Source organism: Carassius gibelio, chromosome A2 (assembly GCF_023724105.1).
Source record: "Carassius gibelio isolate Cgi1373 ecotype wild population from Czech Republic chromosome A2, carGib1.2-hapl.c, whole genome shotgun sequence".
Lineage (NCBI taxonomy): Eukaryota > Metazoa > Chordata > Actinopteri > Cypriniformes > Cyprinidae > Carassius > Carassius gibelio.
The window spans coordinates 25,936,524-25,951,275 of NC_068372.1; the positions used below are offsets into that span (position 1 = coordinate 25,936,524).

Genomic DNA, 14,752 nt, shown 5'->3' on the forward strand with positions numbered 1-14,752 from the left:
ACACTGCAATATACCATGAAAGTACCATATTCTTATCTGATCTCTTTACTGTGATGACGTCACAAGTACTTATTCATAGTAAACTTTGCATGTTTTACTTGTGAAATTGATCAGGTCTTCAAAATCTATTTACAAATTCATTTTTTCCAAGTTATTTTTTTTTTATTATTACTATTATTTTTACAAGACATTAGTCATACAAGTCAGTTTAATTTAAGTTGAGATGACTTGTACAGCCTGATTATACTTACAATTAAAGGCAGCAACTGAACTTAAGTTTTTAAGTTGAAGGGCAAGAAGCAGAGGATTAAAAATAAATAAATAAATAAAGCAAATTATTAAAAAAATCATTAGTTCAAGAGATGCATTGATTCATGCTAATATATTTCCTTCACTTTTCCAGAGTCTGGCCCTCCTTTGCTCTCTAGTGGTTTAAAGTAAAATGACAAGCATTGCTAAATACAGCATCAACAGAAGTTCAGCTCGACCTTGGCTAAAAAGTCTTATTTTTTCTTCAAATAGTTATGCATCTGCATCTCATTTGCTTATATTACAAAAAGGAAAAAGTCTGAAGGAAAGGGGAAGGTTGTTGTGGGTTATTTACTTGTAACAGGATGACAGCAGCTGTTGCATAAAAACACTTGAAAGATTCCTTAATGGCAAACACATACATCTTTCTCTAAAGAATTCTGACTTTCCATTGCACAAACACTAATAAAGCATTAATATAGTAGTATAATATTGTAGCAATTTAGAAACTGTGTGTGTAAACTCCAAACAATGCTGGAACAGAAGATCAGCACACAACAGTGTTTATTGACCAGAGAAGATAGTTCAGAGCTTTACATGACAAACTTGACATTTGGACTTTAAGGAAACTGAAAACTCAACCAAATCAAACTAACTAAGGCACTAAACTTACCAACATTTTACTTTTAGATTCGAGGTTTATTTATACCAGCCATTCAATACAGTATTTAACCATACTTTTTAATTAAATAATAATAATTTGAACCATTTGATAAGTGCCAAACATGAGATACACTTGAATAATAAACAGAAAGTTAAACACAAAGACATCTGTTCACCAGGATATTCAATAAAATATCCAAACACATTGCTCAGAGAAACTTTACTTTTCACTTTTAACTAGCAGACCAGCAGGAACATATGGAAACTTAATTCTGCCAATAAATAAAAGATAATAAGTTAATGCGATTCTCTCAATCTCACAGTTCAGACATTTTTTTTTTTCCTTACAATTCTGAGTTTAGGCCTATATCTCACAATTTAGACTTTTTTTCTCACAAGTTTATAACTTGCTATTATGAGATATAAACTAGCAGTTCTAAAAAGACTATAAAGTCTTATTGTGAGTTTAAACTTGCATTTATGAGATATATATTTGCTGTCATGATAACCGCAATATTGTAATATGGTGCTAGCCAACTTTTGACTGGTGGGAAGCACAACAAACACGATGCTCACTTTATTTTCATGAGGCTATGCCCTTCTTGTTTTGCGCTTAATACAAATGTATTGAATGTTCAATTTGCTAATAATCACAAGAGTGAAGTGAGTAATATTTTTACACCATCTGGCTCTTTTTACGTCATGTGTACCACTGTGATTTGTACCGTTACATGGGTTCTGTAGATTGCACTAAACAGACAGAAAGAGAAAGAGAGATCATCTTTGCATGCACTATTACCTGCGTCTGTCCTTCTTCAGGGCAAGTTATTTATATATATATATATATATATATATATATGTAAAAAAAAAAAAAAAGGTTCACCTTAAGTTGTTAGAGGATGAAAGCGATATCTTTGTCATAACATCCTTTCAGCATTTAATGGGATTTCCCACAACTGCGTCAGAGCTGTTCATTGCATTAATTCAATTGCATTGTTCTCTATGAAGTAAAACAGCAATTTAAGCATTACTCGGGTAGCGCGCTGATCGTCCATTGAGCACTGTATAGTGGCACTCAATGTTAAATTAATTTAATCCATGAACAATGCATTTCTAAATGTAGGCTATTAGTTGACTCACTCGAAAAGACAGTCACTTGCCGCGACCTCCTGGTGTAATAATGCAACTGCACCGACTGGGAGCCTGTGTAAGACCAGTGCAGAGACAAGTCCCTATACTCATACTGCTGCAATGTCAATAACACTGTCCTCTTTTACAGTCAGATTTTTTTTTCTAAAAAAGTCCTAATCGGAGTAGAAAAATATTATTGTTTTGATTGTGAGATGTGCAGTTCTGAGAAGAAAAGTCTGAATTGCAACAGATATAAACTTGCCACCGCAAGAAAAAGTGTTATAAGAAAAATAGTTTACATTCAGTCAGAATTGTGAGATAAAAAGTCACAATTACATGTTTTTTTTTTTTTATTCTGTGGTGGAAATAAGCTTCCATAGGAATTTGTTAAAACTAAAATGGTGAAACTAAAGTGTGTATCACAAATGTCTGTGTTGCTTCTATCGCAGGTGTCCTGTTCACAGTATAACATTGTTTTAAAGTTTAAGGCTGTTTTGACAAGTATATAATGTAAATCCAGCACAACTGTTCATTTGTATAGGATTAAACCATGTTTAGTAGTTGAAATGTGCTGAAAGCCTTTTTCAAGAGAAACCAATGGATTCTTTTCAGTCTCTCAGGCTTGATACAAAGGCACGACTCGTCTGATATTCTGTCTGCAGATGGGACAGATGGGTTGCGGCAAGGCCTGATAGCAGCGGAAACAGCAGCACACGTGTCCGCAGTCCAGCAGCACACAGCCTCGTGGGTTACTCAGGCATATCACGCATGGGTTCTCCGATACCTCCATCCCGTTCTCCTCCTCTCCTCGCTCTTCTGCACCCATCAGTTCAAACTCCCTCCTCATGTTCTCCTGCTCCCATCGCTGCTTCAGCTGGCGGTAGTACCTGCGTCCCGCCCACATCAGCACGGCCACACCTGCCAATGCACAAATGCACGCCAGCACCCTCCACACCTCTGCCTGCCCTTCCTGCTCTAGCCGCAGGGTTTCAAAGTCATCTGTGCTAAGGAAGTACTCCGAGCCATCAGTGGGTGGGCGGATTTTTGGGAGGCGGTCTGTGTCCAGGATGAGCTCGCCCACTGCGGTCAAAGAGGCACCCACTTTCAGCATCTCCTCCGTTTCCAGTTGACCTTTGGGCTTCTCTCCGCTCAAATACTGACCAATCATATCCGTGAAGCCATAACTAGCCTGGTGGAACTTTTCATGGATGATTTCCATATTGGGACCCGTGGCCTCCAGGGGACAGAGCACACGCACAAACGCCTTGTTCACACCCAGCAGGTTAAAGGGCACAGCATTCACACGCTGGTGAAGCACACGCTCGCTGTCTGTCCTGAAAGATGTGAAAGAGAATCATGCATTTTAGAAATGCCATGTTAGACTGACATATATAAAATCCAAATGGTATGTTTTTTTTTTTTTAAGTATCTTATGCTCGCCAAGGTTGCATTTATTTGATCCAAAATACAGTATAATATTAATATTTTTAAATAGTATCACAATCTAAAATTACTACATTCTATGTTAATGTATTTTAAAACATAATTTATTCCTGTGATGTAACTCTACATTTTTAGCATTCATTACTCAAGTCTTCAGTATCACGTGATCCTTCAGAAATCCTTCTAATATATTATTTTAATTATTATTATTAATGTTGAAAACAGTTGTGCTGGTTAACATTTTTGTACAAACAGTGACACTTTTTTTCAGGATTCTTAAATGAATAGAAAGTTCAAGAGAGCAGCATTTATTTAAAAAGGAAACCTTTTGTAACATTATAAATGTCTTTCCTGTCACTTTTGATTAATATAATGCATCCTTGCTGTATAAAAGTATTAATTTCCTTCTAAAAAAAGATAAAATATTAAAGTCTCCAACCTTTTGAATGGTGATGTATATTTATATTAGCAAGGGACCAGGACTTACCAAGTGCGAGCTAAACTGTTCCACACAAGTTTGTGTTCTCGGAGGACCAGTTTCTGGATTACACCAACACTGCCATCCTGAAACTGACTCCTTAACGGTTCCCCGATAGATTGCACTGTACCTACAGCGAGAGAAAGTGGAAACAAGTCAGTGGAAAGTGAAGGAGAGATTGAGTTATATTCTACAGATCAGCTGAGACACTATAATGGAAAGTGAATGTTACCCTCGATGACCACATACTGCAGACATTTCCCTGGCGTGGCATTCAAAAGATCTACTAACTTTTCATCCACCGGCAAAACTGGAGCTTCCTAACAACAAAACACAATTTGTTTATTTTTATTTTTTAATTTCTCCTATTTCACTGCTTTAAGTGTAGCAGACACTTTAAATCAAAAGAACAAATTCCAAGCACTAATAATTTCCTAGTATCCAAGTTATATTTATATACATGCATATATAGTGTCTAAATTGTCATTTTTGCAAATGTACTCACATTAAGCTTGTTCACAGTTTTGCATTTCTTCCTGTAGATGTAATAAAACAGACCAGAGAGAGCCACACTTGAACCCAAGCACACCATCTCCACTGTCCGGATGGGGAAATCCTCCATCTTCCTCCTCACCCTCTTCCTCTTCTCTAGACTACTAAAAACAGAATGAAATCAAAATGAACAGGTGCAAGCTTTGATTTTCATTCATTTTTACTACTGCTGTTCATTTAGCAGATGCTTTTAATTAAATGAACACATATTAATTTATTTTAATTTAATTACTAGGAGTTTAAAAAAAATGACAAATTTAAATAATTTATGTGATATGGGGGTTCGGCTGACATTAACTAATAGATGTTTCATAGACAAACTTAGATGTTGGCTTGAGAGCCTAGTTAAAAAAAAAATTATAATTGAAAAAAGGTTGAGGGTTATAGTTTAAAGGTTATCCAGGTCAGAAAGAATCTCCAACAGATAAGAAGATTTTCTTGCTGATTACAGATCGATAGAAGCACAAATGAAAAGCACAGAGAAAGAAATGACAAAGCCATGTAAGTCTTTGTTTACACTGGAAGTGAAAATTTCGATTATTTAAAATTATGGCACTTTGGGGTGTTTTGATTGTCGATTTAAGAGAAACCGACATGACACTACTAACACCTCCGCAATAAAACATACATAACAATAACCACAGTTCACCAAACAAGGCACATCATCTGTGGGCTGTCAAAATATAATGTGACCCATAAATGACCTTTAAAGACTTTAACCTAATACGTTGACCACGGTTACACGTGTATGTTCATAAATAAATATTAAAGTTCTGTATGAAACAACAGAAATGAATATAGCGTGTATAAAAAGCAGAAATCACCTTTTACACTCACGATCCTCCTGAATTCATTTCCGAAAACAGCAACGTTGTTTAGGTCACGTGGCACGTCAATGCGCGAGGACCTCTTATAGGTAGCTATGAATTCTGCCTGACCATGGATTTGGGGCGGGGGCCGGTGCATAAACCTATGGCATAAGCACACACACAACTCAACGGACTTTTAATTTGGAACTCAGTGTTTCCGAATCCGGCCCACGTTTATGATTGAATCCTCTGGCTTCACCAAGGCGGCCAACATGGCAGGAGGAAAAAAGAAACCCTCTAACGTTACTCTACCATCAAGAATTCAGAAAACACTTTCCTCCGTATGGCAGGACAAACACATGGTGTTGTTCAAAGCAGAGTACACGTTTTTGGTCACGGCCGTCCTCTGGTTCCTGGAAATTGGCATTAACATATGGGTGATCCAAAGAGTTGCATGTAAGTTAAGTGCAGTAGAAATCAATCACGGACGTGATCCTTGGATAATTACAAGTAATAGTTAACAATTCATTAAAGGAACTACAAACTAAAGAAACTGCTTGATGTTCAGATAGGTGCATGCTTATTAATGCATTCAATCATTTGTTTCACATAGGCTCAAATATAGGCTCAAATGTCAAAGTCAACTCTGCCTTCCAAAATTGTAGTCTGGATAAGTTGTTCATTAGATCCTTAAAAGGAACACATGCATCAATGATCATGTCACTGTTAGTCACCATATAACCAAAATGACACTGTATAGCAGTATGCAGAGAGATGCCAGTTAAAAGTGCCATTGGGATTCCTCTGTCTAATGATATAAGTGTTGCTTGTAGATACAGAGATCGACTGGAAGGCGTACATGGATGAGGTGGAGGGAGTTATTAACGGCACATATGACTATACACAGCTGAAGGGCGACACGGGACCCCTGGTGTAAGTGTCAACATCAAAAATGTGTATTCCAGCTTTTAGATGCCCAGTAGTCTTCCTCTCTCCCTCTCTATACCTCTGAGAATGGGATAATTAATGAAAATCTGGCCACTAATCATTTACTGGATTTTATACTGTATGTGTGTTTCAGTGTATCAGGTATCCCGTGTCCGCAGTCCAGCAGCACACAGCCTCGTGGGTTACTCAGGCATATCACGCATGGGTTCTCCGATACCTCCATCCCGTTCTCCTCCTCTCCTCGCTCTTCTGCACCCATCAGTTCAAACTCCCTCCTCATGTTCTCCTGCTCCCATCGCTGCTTCAGCTGGCGGTAGTACCTGCGTCCCGCCCACATCAGCACGGCCACACCTGCCAATGCACAAATGCACGCCAGCACCCTCCACACCTCTGCCTGCCCTTCCTGCTCTAGCCGCAGGGTTTCAAAGTCATCTGTGCTAAGGAAGTACTCCGAGCCATCAGTGGGTGGGCGGATTTTTGGGAGGCGGTCTGTGTCCAGGATGAGCTCGCCCACTGCGGTCAAAGAGGCACCCACTTTCAGCATCTCCTCCGTTTCCAGTTGACCTTTGGGCTTCTCTCCGCTCAAATACTGACCAATCATATCCGTGAAGCCATAACTAGCCTGGTGGAACTTTTCATGGATGATTTCCATATTGGGACCCGTGGCCTCCAGGGGACAGAGCACACGCACAAACGCCTTGTTCACACCCAGCAGGTTAAAGGGCACAGCATTCACACGCTGGTGAAGCACACGCTCGCTGTCTGTCCTGAAAGATGTGAAAGAGAATCATGCATTTTAGAAATGCCATGTTAGACTGACATATATAAAATCCAAATGGTATGTTTTTTTTTTTTTAAGTATCTTATGCTCGCCAAGGTTGCATTTATTTGATCCAAAATACAGTATAATATTAATATTTTTAAATAGTATCACAATCTAAAATTACTACATTCTATGTTAATGTATTTTAAAACATAATTTATTCCTGTGATGTAACTCTACATTTTTAGCATTCATTACTCAAGTCTTCAGTATCACGTGATCCTTCAGAAATCCTTCTAATATATTATTTTAATTATTATTATTAATGTTGAAAACAGTTGTGCTGGTTAACATTTTTGTACAAACAGTGACACTTTTTTTCAGGATTCTTAAATGAATAGAAAGTTCAAGAGAGCAGCATTTATTTAAAAAGGAAACCTTTTGTAACATTATAAATGTCTTTCCTGTCACTTTTGATTAATATAATGCATCCTTGCTGTATAAAAGTATTAATTTCCTTCTAAAAAAAGATAAAATATTAAAGTCTCCAACCTTTTGAATGGTGATGTATATTTATATTAGCAAGGGACCAGGACTTACCAAGTGCGAGCTAAACTGTTCCACACAAGTTTGTGTTCTCGGAGGACCAGTTTCTGGATTACACCAACACTGCCATCCTGAAACTGACTCCTTAACGGTTCCCCGATAGATTGCACTGTACCTACAGCGAGAGAAAGTGGAAACAAGTCAGTGGAAAGTGAAGGAGAGATTGAGTTATATTCTACAGATCAGCTGAGACACTATAATGGAAAGTGAATGTTACCCTCGATGACCACATACTGCAGACATTTCCCTGGCGTGGCATTCAAAAGATCTACTAACTTTTCATCCACCGGCAAAACTGGAGCTTCCTAACAACAAAACACAATTTGTTTATTTTTATTTTTTAATTTCTCCTATTTCACTGCTTTAAGTGTAGCAGACACTTTAAATCAAAAGAACAAATTCCAAGCACTAATAATTTCCTAGTATCCAAGTTATATTTATATACATGCATATATAGTGTCTAAATTGTCATTTTTGCAAATGTACTCACATTAAGCTTGTTCACAGTTTTGCATTTCTTCCTGTAGATGTAATAAAACAGACCAGAGAGAGCCACACTTGAACCCAAGCACACCATCTCCACTGTCCGGATGGGGAAATCCTCCATCTTCCTCCTCACCCTCTTCCTCTTCTCTAGACTACTAAAAACAGAATGAAATCAAAATGAACAGGTGCAAGCTTTGATTTTCATTCATTTTTACTACTGCTGTTCATTTAGCAGATGCTTTTAATTAAATGAACACATATTAATTTATTTTAATTTAATTACTAGGAGTTTAAAAAAAATGACAAATTTAAATAATTTATGTGATATGGGGGTTCGGCTGACATTAACTAATAGATGTTTCATAGACAAACTTAGATGTTGGCTTGAGAGCCTAGTTAAAAAAAAAATTATAATTGAAAAAAGGTTGAGGGTTATAGTTTAAAGGTTATCCAGGTCAGAAAGAATCTCCAACAGATAAGAAGATTTTCTTGCTGATTACAGATCGATAGAAGCACAAATGAAAAGCACAGAGAAAGAAATGACAAAGCCATGTAAGTCTTTGTTTACACTGGAAGTGAAAATTTCGATTATTTAAAATTATGGCACTTTGGGGTGTTTTGATTGTCGATTTAAGAGAAACCGACATGACACTACTAACACCTCCGCAATAAAACATACATAACAATAACCACAGTTCACCAAACAAGGCACATCATCTGTGGGCTGTCAAAATATAATGTGACCCATAAATGACCTTTAAAGACTTTAACCTAATACGTTGACCACGGTTACACGTGTATGTTCATAAATAAATATTAAAGTTCTGTATGAAACAACAGAAATGAATATAGCGTGTATAAAAAGCAGAAATCACCTTTTACACTCACGATCCTCCTGAATTCATTTCCGAAAACAGCAACGTTGTTTAGGTCACGTGGCACGTCAATGCGCGAGGACCTCTTATAGGTAGCTATGAATTCTGCCTGACCATGGATTTGGGGCGGGGGCCGGTGCATAAACCTATGGCATAAGCACACACACAACTCAACGGACTTTTAATTTGGAACTCAGTGTTTCCGAATCCGGCCCACGTTTATGATTGAATCCTCTGGCTTCACCAAGGCGGCCAACATGGCAGGAGGAAAAAAGAAACCCTCTAACGTTACTCTACCATCAAGAATTCAGAAAACACTTTCCTCCGTATGGCAGGACAAACACATGGTGTTGTTCAAAGCAGAGTACACGTTTTTGGTCACGGCCGTCCTCTGGTTCCTGGAAATTGGCATTAACATATGGGTGATCCAAAGAGTTGCATGTAAGTTAAGTGCAGTAGAAATCAATCACGGACGTGATCCTTGGATAATTACAAGTAATAGTTAACAATTCATTAAAGGAACTACAAACTAAAGAAACTGCTTGATGTTCAGATAGGTGCATGCTTATTAATGCATTCAATCATTTGTTTCACATAGGCTCAAATATAGGCTCAAATGTCAAAGTCAACTCTGCCTTCCAAAATTGTAGTCTGGATAAGTTGTTCATTAGATCCTTAAAAGGAACACATGCATCAATGATCATGTCACTGTTAGTCACCATATAACCAAAATGACACTGTATAGCAGTATGCAGAGAGATGCCAGTTAAAAGTGCCATTGGGATTCCTCTGTCTAATGATATAAGTGTTGCTTGTAGATACAGAGATCGACTGGAAGGCGTACATGGATGAGGTGGAGGGAGTTATTAACGGCACATATGACTATACACAGCTGAAGGGCGACACGGGACCCCTGGTGTAAGTGTCAACATCAAAAATGTGTATTCCAGCTTTTAGATGCCCAGTAGTCTTCCTCTCTCCCTCTCTATACCTCTGAGAATGGGATAATTAATGAAAATCTGGCCACTAATCATTTACTGGATTTTATACTGTATGTGTGTTTCAGGTATCCAGCTGGTTTTGTGTATGTATTCACTGGGCTGTATTATCTTACTGGTCATGGACAGAATATTCGTTTGGGTCAGTATGTGTTCGCTGTGTTCTATCTCATCACTCTCCTGCTTGTGTTCCGCATTTACCATCGCACCAAAAAGGTAATGACCTCTTATAATGCCAATCCATTATACATCTTGTGCATTCTGTGAAGTCAATTTTTATTTAATTTTTTACACCCAAGAATAGCCAGGATTTTTTCTTTTTACAAACCACTGTTAAAATGTGTGTTGTCTGCAAGAAAGGAGAGGAGCATTTGAATGCATGTAAAAGGAAAAAAAAAAGACCTTTTTCTGAAGGATCATGTGACACTGAATACTGAAGTAAAACATTCGGCTTTTTGTTGCAGAAATAAATTACATTAAATAACATAGATGTAAATATAAATATTAAATAGTAAATAATAGTTTATAATATTTCTATTTTTACTGTATTTTTGATCTGCTTTTGCTTGGTGAGCATTACAGATTTCTTTCAAAAATCTTACCAACCCCAAACATATGAATGCTTGTGTATAATTTATGTAATACAGTGTACAGTATTTCTGCAACATGTATTGTTAGTTCTACAACCTGTACATCCAACTTCAGCTAAACAACTATTGCAAAACATAAACCTCTAAACTTCGTAATCCAGCATTTTACATTCCAGCATAAATTTCTGTTTATATTGTGTTTTTTCCATTCACAGAACTTTGTATTCATGATACTGAAAGTGTCTTATTAATAGTGCATGTCTGATTATTCTTCTCTAGGTTCCTCCATATGTGTTCTTCTTCATCTGCTGTGCTTCGTATCGAATTCACTCCATTTTCGTCTTGCGTCTCTTTAATGATCCGGTGGCCATGATGCTGTTATTCGGAGCCATCAATCTCTTCCTGGATGGCCGCTGGACTCTAGGATGTGCCCTCTACAGGCAAGTAGAAACAACATCTTCATTGTACATGGAGTGATGGATGAATGATGAGAGAAACTGAATATTTTAATTAAAGAATATACTATCAGGCATATTTGTAAAAAAAACAAAAATGTAATCATATTTTGATGCCTGATTTCTTCATCACTTCTTAACATAAGAATAATTATGGCTTGATAATTGAATGGTCATTTCAGCAGTGTGTGTGCATTTAAAGTGTCTATTTGTATTTGCTGTGGACAGTTTAGCTGTGTCTGTGAAGATGAATGTTCTGCTCTTCGCTCCTGGTCTGCTTTTCCTTCTTCTGTGTGAGTTCGGTCTATGGAAAACTTTACCTAAACTCACTCTCTGTGCTGTCATTCAGGTTAGACGCACATAATAACTCATTCACATGTTTATTAAGTGATTCCTTTTGATGTTTTACACCAGCTTTTCATTGAAAACTCTGTTTTTCTCCCTTTCAGCTGGTTTTGGGACTGCCGTTCCTCTTGGTGAACCCCGTTGGGTATGTTAGCCGGGCCTTTGACCTGGGCAGGCAGTTTCTTTTTAAGTGGACGGTGAACTGGCGTTTTCTTCCCGAGGATGTGTTCTTGAGTCGATACTTCCACCTGGCTCTGCTTCTGGCTCACATTACCACATTGCTGCTGTTTGCGCTGAAGAGATGGAAGAGGTACAAAAATCAAATCTTACAATTAAACCTCTTGGTAAACTAAATATCCTGCAGCTCTTTTTGACCCACTGACTGTGTCCTTTAAAAATGGTGTTCATTACAGGTCTGGGACCAGTATTTGGTCTGTTCTAACAGATCCGTCTGCGAGAAAAGAGACCGTACACAAGCTCAATGCGGATCATATCCTTTTTATGGTTGTTTAAATCAAATGTATGATGGATTGGATTGAAATCATTTTAAATAAACCAGGCATTAATGAAATGTGCACTATTAGTCCTAGTCGATATGATGAGAATGGTTCCTTAACCCAGATCATACAGACAGTTCTGGTTCTTTACACTTCTAATTTCATTGGCATGTGCTTCAGTAGATCTCTGCACTATCAGTTTTATGTCTGGTACTTTCATACGCTGCCATTCCTGTTGTGGAGTGGAGGAGTCAAGAAACTTGCCCATCTGCTCAGGTAAAGCACAGACACATGGAACAGTTTTTTTTTCTTCTCCATAAATTGTGCGTGTTACATTTTAGTTAGTTTCATTTGTTGTGCAAATCGACATTAACACTCTCTGTGCAGTAGTTTTCCTTGTTAGTTCATGATATCTAATGCATTAACTAGGTAACAATCGTAGTTGATTAATATAAATTTGTTAGATATCAAACACCCAGATCTCCCCCTGTCCCAAATCATCTGTTTATCATTCGCTCTTTTAGGGTGTTGGTCCTGGGTCTTATTGAACTGTCCTGGAACACGTATCCGTCCACCAACTACAGCTCTCTATCACTGCACGTCTGCCATCTCATCATCTTGCTCTGTTTGTGGCTCAACCCGACTCCAGCTCTTCCCTCTCAGAAGTCAGAGAACAAGGCTAAGCGCCATTGAGCCCTGGCCTTCCCAGGTCTTTTCTGGATGCTTTTCAGGATTCTTAAAGACTAATTTGATGCTTAGTCTGGGAAATGTAAATGGATCTTTATTGGAAGGACATTTAAAAAAAAAAATCATAATTTCTGTGCAGCTTATCATCACAGTTGACGTTTGAGACCTCAAGGATCTCTTCTTGTTGGCCATTGGACCCATTCAGTACATTTTATTTGAACAAGATGTTATATATAACAGAATATCTGTGCATTTTCAACATTCGCTTTCATAATTATTCAGGGATTTGTTTTCGTTTAAATGGGTAGTTCACTCAAAAATGAAAATTGTCATCATTTACTCACCCTCACGTCGTCCCAAACATGACTTACTTTCTTCTGTGGTACACAAAGGTATTTTGAAGAATCTGTATGTATCATTGTATGGGAGAAACACATACAAGGTTTGGAACAACAGGATGGTGAGGAAATAATTACTGAATTTTCTTTTTTGGGTGAACTATCCCTTTAAAAGATGATTTGTTTTTTTCAGCGATTCGCAATTGTCTATAAGCTCAACAGGAACATATAGTTACATTTATAGGGCACAAAGGAACGGCAAAGATCTGCTTTTCCATTTCTTTTTAGTTTAAGACAACCTCTGTGTTGTCTAATGAACCTCTAGTAGTTTCTGTGTTTGTTTTCTATCTTTGGTCTTTTCCTTTTCTAGCATGAAGAGCGAGAGATTCAATGATGAAATGCTTCATATTTTGAGTGTGATTTTTATTTTTCTGTGAAGAAGAGTGAATTATTGTTCTTATAAATCTTATTCTTATGGTCTGCTTGCTGTTAATGTTTTTTTTCTTTTCTTTTTTTTTTTGCATGGCATGCATTTGCTTAATCCAAAGTGTAGGCGATAATCATAAAACACCTGTTGTCCATGATTTTATTCCATTTCCAATTCTTTTGACAGGCTCACAGCTACGAAAGTCTGTGCAAAACCAGGTTGAAGGTGCAGTGAACGATTAAAGCAATTACTGTTTGAAACAACAGTGTCTTAAAACCTGAGGACACATCATTTGGAATCATTCAGAACATTTTATTGTATAGATTTGTGATCGAAAATAAAAAGCCATAATTTCATAACATTCATAGTTACCATAGTTTTGATTCTTTCTATGATTGAACAAGAAAAATATAGCCCCAGCAGATTGTTTTTGTGGTGTTACTTGAAAATTCTTGCTTTCAAGAAAACTCTTGCTTTCCATCAAACTCTAAAAAACAAATTAAATGCCTAAATCTCTCAAGGAGGCCAAAAGCTAGCAGTCATTGCCAGACACACTGTCAAAAATCAAAACACAAATGATCCTACAAAAAAATACAATTTACCAAAGTTACTTAGAATGTTCATATGGTTAACAGCACTTAAACTGAGTAATACTGACAGCATCAGTCACTGCAAAAAAAGAAAAGAAAAAAAAAGTGGTTTGAAATAAAGTCCAGTTTAGTCTAAAACTTGACTTAAGAAACAGATTCATCAAATTCAAGCAGCTGTTAAACTAGAGTTCAAAAGATCAGTAAGATTTAACATATCGTTCATGCTCACCAAGGCTGCATTTATTTGATATAAAATACATTATTGTGAAATATTACAAATTAAAATAAATGTTTTAAATTTATTGAAGCATCATTACTCCAGCCTTCAGTGTCACGTGATCTTTCAAAAATAATTCTAATATGCTCATTCTAATTTAATGTGTCCTTGCTGAATAATAATATTAATAATAAAAAAACTCTTACTGACCCCAAATCTTTGAACGATAGTGTAAGTTAAGGCAGGAATGTGTAATTTTGGCCTGCTGTAACAGACACCGTGGGAAAGGAGGACATCTAGTGGAAACCCAGGGAACACAACCCAGACACTGTAACATATGGTCTGGGCATGAGGAAAAAGTGGTGAGGGTCAATGGAAAGTGGGGCTCAGACTGCTGCGGTGGCTCAGGAATGGGGATGCTCTTTTCAGGCGGTCCAGAGGGATCTGGATGCACTCAGAGTAGGATTCAGACAGCAGAAACGCACGTAATGCTAGGCACAGCTGTGGGGACACAAAAACTAGTTAAAACTGACTTTAAGTTGTGGTTAAATCACTGGTGATTCTAATAAACTATATTTTAGAGGTTTTCTAAGGTGTGTGTGTGT

The 14,752-nt window shown here is 37.4% G+C and overlaps 3 protein-coding genes across 6 annotated transcripts; 1 reads left to right on the forward strand and 2 right to left on the reverse strand.

Annotated features, from left to right (window-relative positions):
• Nucleotides 1-796: 796 nt before the first annotated feature.
• LOC127934961 (mitochondrial ubiquitin ligase activator of nfkb 1-A) lies at nt 797-5,560 on the reverse strand. 2 transcript variants are annotated; one of them, XM_052532551.1, is made up of 5 exons: nt 5,341-5,560; nt 4,470-4,617; nt 4,197-4,284; nt 3,974-4,094; nt 797-3,377 (listed from the first exon to the last, which is right to left on the reverse strand). In XM_052532551.1, the coding sequence occupies exons 2-5, from the start codon at nt 4,584-4,586 to the stop codon at nt 2,660-2,662; spliced, it is 1,044 nt and encodes a 347-aa protein (XP_052388511.1). In that variant the 5' UTR covers nt 4,587-4,617; nt 5,341-5,560; the 3' UTR covers nt 797-2,659. The 2 variants fall into 2 exon arrangements, with proteins under 2 accessions (XP_052388511.1, XP_052388516.1); XM_052532556.1 differs by having other exon boundaries at nt 4,470-4,620.
• LOC127934919 (dol-P-Man:Man(5)GlcNAc(2)-PP-Dol alpha-1,3-mannosyltransferase) lies at nt 5,488-13,701 on the forward strand. Of its 3 annotated transcripts, none has more exons than XM_052532490.1 (9): nt 5,488-5,781; nt 6,159-6,258; nt 10,070-10,217; nt 10,871-11,031; nt 11,275-11,395; nt 11,496-11,701; nt 11,805-11,880; nt 12,019-12,164; nt 12,413-13,701. In XM_052532490.1, the coding sequence occupies exons 1-9, from the start codon at nt 5,562-5,564 to the stop codon at nt 12,579-12,581; spliced, it is 1,347 nt and encodes a 448-aa protein (XP_052388450.1). In that variant the 5' UTR covers nt 5,488-5,561; the 3' UTR covers nt 12,582-13,701. The 3 variants fall into 3 exon arrangements, with proteins under 3 accessions (XP_052388450.1, XP_052388442.1, XP_052388432.1); XM_052532482.1 differs by lacking the exon at nt 6,159-6,258 and adding an exon at nt 9,822-9,921; XM_052532472.1 differs by lacking the exons at nt 5,488-5,781; nt 6,159-6,258 and adding exons at nt 9,160-9,444; nt 9,822-9,921.
• On the reverse strand, nt 6,249-9,223 carry LOC127934973 (mitochondrial ubiquitin ligase activator of nfkb 1-A-like). The gene is made up of 5 exons (XM_052532564.1): nt 9,004-9,223; nt 8,133-8,283; nt 7,860-7,947; nt 7,637-7,757; nt 6,249-7,040 (listed from the first exon to the last, which is right to left on the reverse strand). The coding sequence occupies exons 2-5, from the start codon at nt 8,247-8,249 to the stop codon at nt 6,371-6,373; spliced, it is 996 nt and encodes a 331-aa protein (XP_052388524.1). The 5' UTR covers nt 8,250-8,283; nt 9,004-9,223; the 3' UTR covers nt 6,249-6,370.
• Nucleotides 13,702-14,752: the final 1,051 nt, after the last annotated feature.

Excerpts from the sequence above, each read along its gene's own strand:
- LOC127934919 (XM_052532490.1), top strand. The coding sequence starts at position 5,562 with ATGATTGAATCCTCTGGCTTCACCAAGGCGGCCAACATGGCAGGAGGA. Across the intron at positions 5,782-6,158 it reads GGTGATCCAAAGAGTTGCAT|ATACAGAGATCGACTGGAAG; the intron begins GTAAGTTAAGTG and ends TGTTGCTTGTAG. Across the intron at positions 6,259-10,069 it reads GGCGACACGGGACCCCTGGT|GTATCCAGCTGGTTTTGTGT; the intron begins GTAAGTGTCAAC and ends TGTGTGTTTCAG.
- LOC127934973 (XM_052532564.1), bottom strand. The coding sequence starts at position 8,249 with ATGGAGGATTTCCCCATCCGGACAGTGGAGATGGTGTGCTTGGGTTCA. Across the intron at positions 7,948-8,132 it reads AAACTGTGAACAAGCTTAAT|GAAGCTCCAGTTTTGCCGGT; the intron begins GTGAGTACATTT and ends TTTTGTTGTTAG. Across the intron at positions 7,758-7,859 it reads GCAGTATGTGGTCATCGAGG|GTACAGTGCAATCTATCGGG; the intron begins GTAACATTCACT and ends CTCTCGCTGTAG.
- LOC127934961 (XM_052532551.1), bottom strand. The coding sequence starts at position 4,586 with ATGGAGGATTTCCCCATCCGGACAGTGGAGATGGTGTGCTTGGGTTCA. Across the intron at positions 4,285-4,469 it reads AAACTGTGAACAAGCTTAAT|GAAGCTCCAGTTTTGCCGGT; the intron begins GTGAGTACATTT and ends TTTTGTTGTTAG. Across the intron at positions 4,095-4,196 it reads GCAGTATGTGGTCATCGAGG|GTACAGTGCAATCTATCGGG; the intron begins GTAACATTCACT and ends CTCTCGCTGTAG.